The sequence below is a fragment of the Rhinopithecus bieti genome, unplaced genomic scaffold (genome assembly GCF_001698545.2).
Source record: "Rhinopithecus bieti isolate Rb0 unplaced genomic scaffold, ASM169854v2 scaffold_17184, whole genome shotgun sequence".
NCBI lineage: Eukaryota > Metazoa > Chordata > Mammalia > Primates > Cercopithecidae > Rhinopithecus > Rhinopithecus bieti.
This window is the reverse complement of record NW_016809106.1, coordinates 2,257,987-2,270,458: the sequence shown is the minus strand read 5'-3', so window position 1 is coordinate 2,270,458 and position 12,472 is coordinate 2,257,987. Positions and strand designations below refer to the sequence as shown.

The following is a 12,472-nucleotide window of genomic DNA, read 5'->3' as shown; positions in this document are numbered from 1 at the left end:
TCTTGGTGAAGTGGTATTTCATTGTGGCTTTGATCTGCATCTCCCTGGTGACTAAAGACGTTGAGCATCTTTTGATGTGCTTATTGGCCATCTACTAACAGTGGCTTTGACATTGGACCCTGAGCTTCAGTCTTTCCTCCTGTAAAATGGTATAACCACCATCCATGGAGCACAGTGGCAACACTGTGACTCTCTGGGCTGAGGACACATGTGACAGCAAGTGATCCCACAGCCACTGGACCCAGAAACAGGCAGCCTCTGCAGCCGAGGGTCCCGTCCCTTTATGTCTCTGCTTCCAGTCTTTTCTCTGTACTTCCTGCAGCCAGGCTTGGGCTGCTGTATGGCCAGAGATGCTGTATCAGGAAACCTGCAGCAGGTAAAGGTTCTCCCAGCAGAGTTTTTGCAGAAAAGCAATGCACTAAGTGAACTGTTCTTCAAATGGTGTGAGCTGGGAGTGAGGTTTCTGCCTTTTCGGCACATGGGTGATGTTCTTGGGTGAACGACGTTCCCCCAAAAGATATGCTGAAGTCCTAAATCCCAGTGCCTCTGAAAGTGACCTTAATTGGAAACAGAGTCTCTGCAGATGTAATTAGTGAAGATGAGGTCATACTGGAATAGGGTGGGCATTCATCTAATGACCGGTGTCCTCAGAAAACAAGGGAGATTTGGAGACAGACACACAGACAGGGGATGGCCATGTGACAGCGGAGTCAGAGACCGGAGTGATGCTGCCCACAAGCCAAGGGATGCCAAGGATGGCCACAGCCACCAGGAGCTGGGAGAGGCCAGGAAGTCCCACTGGGCCTGCGGAGGGAGTGTGGCCTGGCCAATACACTGATTTCAAACTTCTCCAGAACTGTGAGAGAACACACTCCTGTTGTTTTAAGCCACACAGTTTGTGGCTTAATTTGTGACTTTGTTAAGGTAGCAATAGAAAACTGACACAGGATAATGATGCTCAGGAATGATGTGGAGAGCCCTGGGGGTGGTTCTGTTCCATGCTTATTGGATGCTTGGCATTTCTGGCCACCACCATGTATTTACCGAGAATGGACTCTGTCTAGTGACAGAAAATGAGTATGCCCCTGGTTTCTGTCCTCAGCTTAGCATGGGAGACAGGAGGCAGGAATACAAGCAGCAGCTTCAGAGGCAACACCAGACAAGGCCAGGGTTGTTGGAGGTGTAGACTCCAGCTACACCCAAGCTGGGGCTGTGAATGCGGCCCCTGGTGCTCCCTCTGGTGCTCCCTGACAAATACAGCCCTGGGTGAGAAAACCTCAGGCCCCTCCCACTCACATTCCGATTTGATTCTGGATCGCCAGTGTAATAGTTGTGATTATTTTCTCACAAGGGTTACAGGACACCTTCTGATTAAGGCAAACGTCTTGTACATCAAAAGCTGCTCACCGTCACCCCTGGGCTTACTATTAATCATTCTCTCTTACATCTGTTCCCAAAGGGCCTACCTGGCACAGGCCAGCTGCTGGGCCCAAGTAATATGCTTTAATCAATGGTATTAAGCTTTTCCATGTTATGACATTTTAAGTAGATAATTAGACTCGACTCACCAGGTGTCCAAGAGTTCGACTTCTGTATCTGGAAAATAAGGTTTGAAAACACCCATCATGTACACATGTATGGGTATTTGTGTTTCTATTGAAACCATCTGGCAACCCTGGTAAAATATAAAAGGGAATCTCTGATCTACAAGAAAAAACAAAGCTGGAGAGAAATGCAGGAGCTTTATTATAAATCATCAATATTCTTGAAGTTAACAACTGATAAACTCATTTAGGCAAACAGTTTGGATTTAATGATCTAAAGCCCACAGATACATGCCAGATCTAGCTAAAAGTACATAAAAAGCACACCTCTGGAATCACAGCCCTCCCTCCGGCTGAAGACTGAGAAGCATTCAGCATGCTTCTGGATTTCTGCAACGGCAGGGGCAGGGGTCTGCACGGGCCTGACCTGGTGTTGCTGGAGCGTGGCATCCCCTCCTGGGTGCTACTCCGAAAGGCAGGCTGGGAGGTGCTTGCTGGGGTGTTCCACGGCAGCGCTGCTGACCAAGCTTGGGTCTCTAAAAGCCACCCTCAGTTTATACCAAACTGATGAGGAAATAGGTGGCGACAGGGTCTTGAAGGGTACACGCTGGCTTCCCTTAAGTTGATTAGATGGGAAACCAAACACTGCCTTTCAAGTGTGGGGCTGTGCTGTGCTCCCTCAGGGAGGACGAGCGCTGGGTCTGACCAGGTCTGCCTCTGCCCTCACCAGCAGGCAGACGTGAACTGAACAGTACCAGAAAGGCTGGTGGTTGGCAGCTGCTCATGGCATGGTTGCTGACCTGCAGCAGATCGGCTGTGGGTGAGCAGGACAGTCAGGCCCTCCACAAGCACTGTTCTGGGGTTTCGTCTGAGGACGCAAATCCTCTGGCTTTTCGGAGATGCAGGGTACTCTACCGCCACCAGCCAGTGAGCAGACTAGGACATCTCTGGACAGGAAATTCATCTAAAAATCGGAGGACAACCTGAGGCACCCAAGTGACGATGGACCCAGGCAGCTGTGCACACGGGGTGGGAGGCGTTTGGAGCAGTTAGACCCATCGGTGGACAGGTTTTTCTAGCACAAATGGAATGTGGTGTCTCACGTCCCTAGGGAGACAAGGGGCAGGTTTCTTATCTGGTCTTTCTAAGCTTTCAACTCTCTGGTTCAAGTGTCCCAGAATGAAGTAGAAGTCTATTCCTCCACCCTGGTCCGTGGTCACTTCCAGAACTCTGAAGTGGCTCAGGTGATTCCTTAAGGCCAGCTTTGCTTGATCTCCTGGTGGAGCCTGTCTGGGCTGAGGCGATGTTGGGCTTGCCATGCCGAGATCTCATACCAGAAGTCCTCCCTCGGAGCTACCTGCCTCCAGCCTCATTTTTTGGCATGTTGACTCTTGGAATTGAGGGGCTATTTCTAAGATGCATGCTTTTTTTTTTTCTTTTTGAAACGGAGTCTCGCTCTGCTTTTTTGGCTTTTCTCATGGGTGCCTCATCAGCCTGCACAGGATCCCCCATCTCATAAGGGAGGGAAATTTGGCGTTGCTCTTCCCTGCCTCTAAGGTTCTTTCTGAGGGGCCGCCCAAACTCATTCCCTTATTTCTTACTTTCCCGCAGGTGTTAAGATTTTATTGTCCCAATACTAAAAAGCATGCAATGGCTGAGCTTTTCCCCTAACATTAATCTCATCCTCTCAAATGTGTGCCTTCTTGTTTTTAAGACCACAGACAAGGACGTCAGGCGACTGCTGAAATAGAACTAAAGCTAAAAGTTTTTCTCAGATTTTGGCAAATTCTGCTAATGGCACCTCTAGGGGCGCAATCCTCCTCAAACGACATCCAACCTGACTCACCATAAACAAGGTTTGGGCTGGAGCGGTTTCTAGTTTTAAATATGGAAATGTAAGGCAAAGGACAAAGCACTTGGTTTTGCCTTAGATTTCCCAGCAGAGCAGGATTTGGGAGACAGTGCTGGTTTTCTCTGTCAGGGAAATACCAAGTACAGTAGAGCCAGGGCCACGGGGGAGGCTGGTGGGGTCCAGGCTCACTTGCGTGGCTGCTGGATGTGCTGGGTTCTTGGGGAAGGATGCTTGTCCATGGAGGCATGTGGCTTCTGGTGAGCCACCTGCGCGGCTGCCGGGGGGAAATCTTTGTCACCCTGTCAGGATACACAGAAAGCTCAGGTTGGTCAACAAGAAGCATGGGGTTCGTGGATGAGGAAGCCCCAGGCCAGTGCCCACCAGCGTTTCTGCAGGATGCATGGGGTTCATGGGTGAGGCGGTCCCCAGGCCAGCACCCAACAGCATCTCTGCAGGAAGCAGTGGGTTTGTATGTGAGGAAGCCCCAGGCCAGCGCCCACCAGCGTCCCTGCGGGAAGCAGGGAGTTTGTATGTGAGGAAGCACCAGGCCAGCACCCAACAGCATCTCTGCAGGAAGCATGGGATTCATGTGTGAGGAAGCCCCAGGCCAGCGCCCACCAACGACCCTGCAGGAAGCATGGGGTTCGTGTATGAGGAAACCCCAAGCCAGCGCCCACCAGTGTCCGTGCAGGGAGGGCACGGACTGTGAATGGGTAAAGGAAGGTGGAAGCCTGTCCCCTGTGGGTGGTGGGGGGCCCAGGCCATCAGAACCAGGGAATGGCAGGTGGCACTGAGGCTCACACACTGGCAGGACAGCAAGAATGCTTACTGGCTCTGCCCCATGCTGTGAGACACAGGAACACGCGACTCCCACAGAACTGACTTGGATGCTGGAGGCTTTCTTCTGCTACATTTGTATTTGTGACTACATTGGGGGTAGGACAGAACCAAATCCAGGATCTGAAGTTCAGATGTGCCACCACAGCTGTGAGCCAGGCCTGGGGCGCTGACCGGGAAGGAAATGCACAGGGCGCCTATGAGACAGAGCCAGGTTCGGCCTGCCCAGTCTCATGAGGGACCCGCTATTTTCCAGAGGGATCAATGGGCTTCTGTGCCAACTGTGGGTGTGGCCAGAGTAGGGCCCACACGAGCAGGCTGGAGCCACATTTCTCTGGCTGGCAGGTTGGCTGGCTGTGGTCACAGTTCCACCAACAGTGGGCTGTCCCCAACACTGGCACTTTTCTTCAGGCATCCTCTGATAAGAAAGTGAATGTCCTGAGAACAGCAGCCCTGTGGACGGCAATACTGTGGGGGTTCACTGGCGGGGGTTCGCTGGCGGGGCTCGCTGGCGGGGTTTGCTGGCGGGGTTTGCTGTTGGGGTTCGTTGGCAGGGGTTCGCTGGCAGGGGTTCGCTGGTGGGGTTTGCTGGCGGGGTTCGCTGGCGGGGGTTCGCTGATGGGTTTACTGGTGGGAGGCCTGTGCTTAAGTCACAATGTTGGGTCTCACCAAAGGGTGGCTCTGGAAAGGTAAAGGATGTGACCCAAACTGTGAGTCTGGCCTGGGGTCTGCAGAAGCACCCTCTGGGGAAATGCGGCAACCAAGAGAGCCATGGCCACAGATGAGATGAGCAGTGGTGCTGGGTTATTCCAGGTAGAGTTTAATAAAACCAGAAGGAACCGGGAGACTCCATGCTGCCATGCAAAGGCCTCAAACCCACTGCAGACGCTCCCAGACTTACCCGGGCAATGACCCCAGAGATGAACACAGTGGGTTTAGGTGGACTGGAAAACAAGAAGGGAAAAGGCAGATTTAACAAAACAGTCCAAAAAAGGGGACACAGTGGCAGAGCCAGGCTGGAGGGCGTGGAGGCGGAATGGGGAACGAACCTCTTTCTCTGCATTATTTGTTGTAATGACCACACTACAGGGCTCGGGAGCCTTCTTCTTCTGAGGCTAGTTCAGCTCCAAGTACGAGAGAGAAAGAGACTGCAGCCAACTGCAAGTGAATTGTCTACAAGCACTTCCTATTTGTGCTTTTTTTAGAGACAGGGTCTCTGTCACCCAGGCTGAAATGCAGAGCCACGATCATAGCTCACAGCAGCCTCCACTCCTAGACTCAAGTGATCCTCCTGCCTCAGTCTCCCGAGTAGCTGGGACAACAGGCGTGCATCATCACACCCGGCTCATTGTTTTATCTTTGCGGAAGCAGGGTCTTGCTATGTTGCCCAAACTAGTCTTGAACTCCTGGTCTCAAGCCAACCTTCCACCTTGGCCTCCCAACATGCTGGGATTACAGGCATGAGCCACCGTGCCCAGCCTATTTTTGTTTTTTGGTTAAATCAACACATTTTAACCGTGGGCAAGCCCAATTCTTTTGATTTAATGAGATCATGAAACAGGCGCTTCGCTAAAGCAGGGGAGAAGTAGCTTTACATGGTGTGGACTTGCAGACTTTCTCACTGCCTCCTCAACCCTGGGCTTCCCCTTCCAGCAATCCTCACAGGGGAGATTCCAGAGCCAACACAAACCTCCCGTCCCCCATCAATCCCCGAGCATTACAAATATAAGGTCCTTGGGAAACTTGTCACCTCTTGACATGTTAACTCACACTGAGCTCACCCAAACTGTGGAGTATTGAGGGAATGGATACAGTACCAAAGCAATACAGCTCAGTGTGAAAAAACAGACAAGCCCAAACAGGCTCAAATCACCAGCAGGTCTACCATCTGAAAACACGTGCTGTTAACACGGCGCTATCCTTCCAGGCTTTCCTTCTATGGATAGATGTACGTGCTTTTCTTCTTAACTTTTTTCTTACAAAAACAGTCATACTGTTTTGTAATCTGCCTTCTGAACTAAGACTATGGTAAGCATCTCTCCATGTAATTATATACTCTTCTGTACATTTATTTTTGATGGCTATGTGTGCCATAATTTAAAAACATCAGGACACAGTTTAAGGTAGTGGACAAGGTGTGTGCACTTCCAAAATGCCTCCACCAAGGTACAGGCACCACTCTTAGGTACAGGCACCCAAAATGCCTCCACTCTTAGGTACAGGCACCCAAGAACAGGAGGTGAATACAAGGTCAGCCCAGCTGGGACAGCACGATAGATCTGGAACACTCATGGAGGTAGGTGGAGAGGAAGCATCTCCCTCTTGGCTCAGTTTTGCTTAAGGCCAGCCCTGCTGGGCAGAGGGGGTAGAATTTATCCCTTGAGCTCCCCAGCCTGTCTCTTCCCAGCTCTACTTCTCCTCTGCTGCTGGTAGTCTTTTTAAGGAATCCACTTGTCTTAGCTTTGTTTTGCTGCAGGCAAAAGTCCCAGCATTCAGAAAGTTCACTGACTATTTACTTCCCCAAAGAGTTTACCAAAAACACCTGAAATTCCCCCAAGTAATTTCTGTTACTTTGTGAGATTAAGAAATTTCAAGTTTTGGCTGGGCGTGGTGGCTCAAGCCTGTAATCCCAGCACTTTGGGGGGCCGAGACGGGCGGATCACGAGGTCAGGAGATCGAGACCATCCTGGCTAACACGGTGAAACCCCGTCTCTACTAAAATACAAAAAACTAGCCGGGCGTGGTGGCGGGCGCCTGTAGTCCCAGCTACTCGGGAGGCTGAGGCAGGAGAATGGCGTGAACCCGGGAGGTGGAGCTTGCAGTGAGCTGAGATCCGGCCACTGCACTCCAGCCCGGGCGACAGAGCAAGACTCCGCCTCAAAAAAAAAAAAAAAAAAAGAAATTTCAAGTTTTACAAAGCAGCACAGAGACACCCCATACATGACCTTGTTTTATTTAGTGTTTGTTGTATGGTTACCAAGGGTGGATTTTCTTCCCCTTCCTTTATGTGTATGATTTAGCTATAGGATTAATAGCCGGCCAGAGATGAGTAAGCTCAGCTCAAGTTTAAGTCCCGCCACGTGGTGTAACTGAATACATTTAGATTCTTAAAGCACACCCTGCTGTGGTGCCTGATGCCACCCACAGGGGAGGGCTTCCAGGGATTCAGGCCAAGAAGTTTGCATCCAAAGCTCAGGAACTGTGGTCTGAATTCTAACATTTTATAAAAGATTTGGAAAGGAATACAGAAATGGCAGCACAAAGTTTCTTAAAGTCCTTTGGAATGTTCTTTTAAACATCTATGAACAGCCTGAAGCAGGGATGGCCCCACTCTGGTAGCAAATCATATAGTATCATCTTGAACAAGGCACAGCCGTCTTTCCGCAGCAGGAGTGCACAGTGGCTTTCATTGTCTCCATGTCTTACTTGCTTTTTAATCTGTCGAGGCTCTCAAAGGCGGAAATACAGGAGATCACCCCACTCCAGAAACTTGATAAAAATGTCATCCATAGAGAGTCAATCTAGTAAGAATACATGCATAATAAAGGGAATTAGCTTCCCCATCAAACTGAGCCCTAAAAGGTGGCTGAGGAAGCTTGAGTAATTATGTACATATATAGGTAAACACCCTCCCCTCTACACACACACACACACACACACACACACATACACACACGTACCTTGTTTTATGGCATCGGCTTATTGCAGTTCACAGGTAATGTGTTTCTTTAGGAATTGAAGGTTTGTGGCAACTCTGCATAAGCAAGTCTATGGGCATCCATCTTCGTTATTATTATGTCTGTTATGGTGATCTGCGATCATTGATCTTTGATGTTACTATTGTAATTATTTTGGGGCACCATGAACTGTGCCCATATAAGATGGTAAACTTAATCAACACTTGTCGCATGTGTTCTGACAGTTCTACTGACCAGCCATTCCCTGTCTCTCTTCTTCTCTTCAGGCCTTCCTATTCCCTGAGACATAGCAATATTGAAATTAGGGCAACTAGCAACTCTACAATTGTCTACAATGGCCTAGAAGTGTTCAAGTGAAAGGAAGAGTCGCATGTCTGGTCACTTTCAATCAAAAGCTAGAAATGACCAAGCTTAGTGAGGAAGACAAGTCGGAAGCTCAGACAGGCTGGTCTCTTCTACAAAATAGCCAAGTTGTGAATGCAAAGGAAGAGTTCTTGGAGAAAATTAAAAATGCTACTCCAGTGAGAACTGGTGTGAGTGACAAGGAAGTAAAAGAGCATTATTGTTGATACGGAGAAAGTTCGAGTGGTCTGGATAGAAGACAAGCCGCAACATTCCCTTAAGCCAAAGTCTAATCTAGAGCGAGGCCCTAACTCCTTCAGTTCTGTGAAGGCTAAGAGAGGTGAGGAAGCTGCAGAAGAAAAGGTGGAAACTAGCAGAGATTGGTTCATGAAGTTTAAGGAAAGAAGCCATCTCTAGAAGACAAAAGTGCAAGGTGAAGTAGCAACTGCTGATGAAGAAGCTGCAGCAAATTCTCTAGAAGATCTAGCTAAGATCATTGATGAAAGTGGCTACCCTAAACAACAGATTTTCAGTGTTGACAAAACAGCCTTTTATTGGAAAAAGATGTAATCTAGGACTTTCATAGCTAGAGAGGGGAAGTCAGTGACTGGTTTCAAAGCTTCCAAGGACAGCTGACTCTTATTAGGAACTAATGCAGCTGATGACTTTAATTTGAAGCCAATGCTCATTTACCATTCCAAACATCCTAGGGCCCTTGGGAATTACGTAAAATCTACTGTGTGTGTGTCCTCTATACATGGGATGACAAAGCCTGGATGGCGGCACATCGGTTTACATCAAGGTTTACTGCTTATTTTAAGCCCACTGTTGAGACCTACTGCTCAAAAAAAAGATTCCTTTCAAAGTATTACTGCTGATTTATAATGCTCCTGGCCACCCAAGACCAAGTATACAAGGAGATTAATGTTGTTTTCATATCTGTTAAGACAACATTCATTCTGCAACCCATGGATCAAGAAGTAATTTCGACTTTCAAGTCTTATTATTTAAGAAATAAGTAATTCCACTGGTGGATTTGGGCAAAGTAAATTGAAAACCTTCTGGAAAGAATTTAGATGCCACTAAGAACACTCATGATTCATGGGAGGAGGTCAAAATATCAATATTAACAGGAGTTTGGAAGAAGCTGATTCCAACCCTCATGGGTAACTTTGAAGGGGTTCAAGACTTCACTGGAGGAAGTAACTGCAGATGTGGTGAAAACAGCAAGAGAACTAGAATTAGAAGTGGAGCCTGAAGATGGAACTGAATGGCTGCAATCTAGTGATTAAACTCCTCAAGGATGAGGAGTTGCTTCTCATGGATGAGCAAAGAAAGTGGTTTCTTGAGCTGGAATCTACACCTGGTGAAGATGCTGTAAACACTGTTGAAATAACAACAAAGGACATAGAATATTACATAAATTTAATTGATAAAGCAGTGGCAGGGTTTGAGATGACTGACTCCGTTTTTGAAAGAAGTTCTACCATGGGTAAAATGCTATCAAACAACATCGCATGCTGCAGAGAAATCTTTCCTGAAAGGAAGAGTTGATCTATGTCACAAACTTCATTGTTGTCTTTTTTTTTGAGAGAGGGAGAGAGTCTCACTCTGTTGCCCAGGCTGGAGTACAGTGGTGCTATGTCTGCTCAATGCAACCTCCACCTCCCAGGTTCAAAAGATTCTCATGCCTCAGCCTCCAGAGTAGCTGGGATTACAGGCGCACACCACCATGGCTGGCTAATTTTTATATTTTTAGTAGAGATGGGGTTTCGCCATGTTTGCCAGACTGGTCTTGAACTCCTGGCCTCAAGTGATCTACCTGCCTCAACCTCCCAAAGTGCTAGGATTGCAGGCGTGAGCCACCACACCCGGCCTGTTGTCTTATTTTAAGAAACTGCCACAGCCACTTCAACCTTCAGTAACCACCAGCCCAATCAGTCAGCGGCCATCAACACTGAGGCAAGACCCTCCACCAGCAAAAAGACTGAGCCTCACTGAAGGCTCAGATGATCATCAGCATACAGAATTTTAAATTGTTTTTTAATTTTAAATTAAGGTATGCACATTGTTTTTTAGATGTAATGCTAGACGTAATGCTACTGTACACTTAATAGGCTACAATGGAGTGTAAACAAAACTTTTATGTGCACTGTGAAACCAAAAAGTTTGTGGGACTCACTTTATCGCAATATTTGCTTTATTATGGTGGTCTGGAGCAGACCCTGCAATATCTCTGAGGTCTGCCTGTACATATTCATTATTGAAAAGCAGACAAGCAAAAAAAGTTAAAATCACTTGTAATTCTGTATTACTGTATGTGTGTATTTATAAAGACTGACACAAGCACAGAATTACTGTCCCATCACAACTGCCGAATGGCCATGGAGACTCTGGGGGCTAAAGGAGACCCCCAGCAATGAGGGTGGTCTACGCTGTGAGTAGGCCACCCTATGCAGAAGTGGATGAAACTCTAGGACGCAGAGGGGCTGTCCAGCATCAGGGTGCCAGCCTGGAGAGGACTCCATGGTGGGTGTTCCTGACAGGCTCCTTGGTTGAGCCCAGTCCCATTATGTAGTAGCTACCACGTGAGGCTCTCTGGGGACCTGGCCATCAGGAGTCTGTTTCCAGCACTGGTCCCGTGTGCACTGATGACGGATGTCTGGAACCCAGGGACCTGCCACAGTCCCACCCTTCCTCCCTGCCCTCGGTGCTCCTCAGAGATGATGTCCTCTGGGCATCTCCTGCATTGATCACGACAAGGGTGGGGTTCTATGCCTCCAGTATGTCCCAGGGGAAATGTGTACGAACAGTGATGATATGAGACCATGACCACTCTGCTCTAGCCTGAGTGCTGGAAAACACACATGGAAGCCGAGGCCTAGAACCCAGCCTCTGACTCCCAGTTCATGCTGTTTCCTTTCCTAAACCCACATTTAGCACCTCACTCCCACATGAGCTGCTCAAGGACACTGTCCCATCACAACTGCTGAATGGCCATGGAGACCCTGGGGGCTAAGGGAGACCCCCAGGAGTAAGAATGACCCTCCCCCTACAGTCCCAGCTCATTCCAGGAGCGTCCAGGGCCGTGGCTGCAGGTTGCAGATTCTAAGAGTCCACGGGAGGCATTCACAGATGGCGCTGTCCTTGCAAAACCCCAAATTTTACGGAGATAGATCCTATGTGGTGAGCCATGACTGAATCATCTGAGCTTTAGTGGCTTGCTGGATTCTGCTCATAAAGACAGGGCATGTCAGTGAAAATCATGCTAGGCTCAGCATAAGAAATGTGCCTCTGCCAGCCATCGGGTGGTGGGGGTGAGGTGAGGCCCGCTGGGTGCGGCAATAAGCCAGGGGTTGGTGTGCTTTGTGCTACATCCTATACAAAGTGGCTAGTCATTCTGCTGGATGTGGTGCTGGCGACTTGGCTGAGTGATGGCAAGACTGAGGGTCTGGCGCTGCAGTCAAAGGGACTCAGGACGGAAAGGCCGTGAACTTGCCCTCGTGCACACCTTGAGGGCTGACTCCGAGCTGAAGAGCAGGAACAGGGAAAGTCACTCAGTGGCTTAGGTCAGAGCTTAGGTCAGAGCAGTCTTTTGGGGGCACAACCATAACAGTGTGCATTCCACCCAATTAACTTGGGGAAGAGCAACACGAAGACCTGAGACTTCATCCTGCACTGCTGTTCTTTAGTGCCCCCATCTGTTTGGTGCCGGTAAGAAATAAGGTACTGAAAGAAAGAACCCTGTGTATCCAGCACTTCCGCAGGTGAGGTCCTTGCTTTAAGACTGCACTTTTTACACGATATTCAAGAACTGTATTTTGTGAGAAAGTCTTATCAAGCCCCAAGAGGCGACTCGGTGGGAAGTGACAGGACACCAGACTGAGGGGTCTCCTTTAGCTCTGGTCTGCTCCAGGCAAACGTTATTCCTAGACAGTCCAAGCTCTCTCTCCTCTCTTCTAACTTCGTTTGGAAACCCCAGCCAGCTCAGCAACTAATTACAAACAAATTATTACCATTTTAGCCATTTTTAAGTATACAGCTCAGTGGCATTAAGTATATTCATAATATTATGCTATCATCACCTTTATCTATTTCCAGAACTTTTCCATCATTCCCAACAGAAAGTCTGTCACTGTTAAACACTAGCTCCCCATTCTCTCCTCCTCCCAGCCCCTGGCCATCACCATGCATTTAAC

General features: G+C 48.6%; 1 protein-coding gene across 1 annotated transcript in view; it reads right to left on the bottom strand.

Annotated features, from left to right (window-relative positions):
* Window positions 1-1,723: 1,723 nt before the first annotated feature.
* DAP (death associated protein) overlaps window positions 1,724-12,472 on the bottom strand; it is a 65,528-nt gene continuing 54,779 nt past the window's right edge. Inside the window, exons 3-4 of the mRNA XM_017888552.1 lie at window positions 5,135-5,177; window positions 1,724-3,695 (exon numbers count right to left, since the gene is read on the bottom strand). Of these exons, the coding sequence (XP_017744041.1) occupies window positions 3,582-3,695; window positions 5,135-5,177 (157 nt within the window). The 3' untranslated portion in view covers window positions 1,724-3,581. The remainder of the gene's footprint in view (window positions 3,696-5,134; window positions 5,178-12,472) is intronic.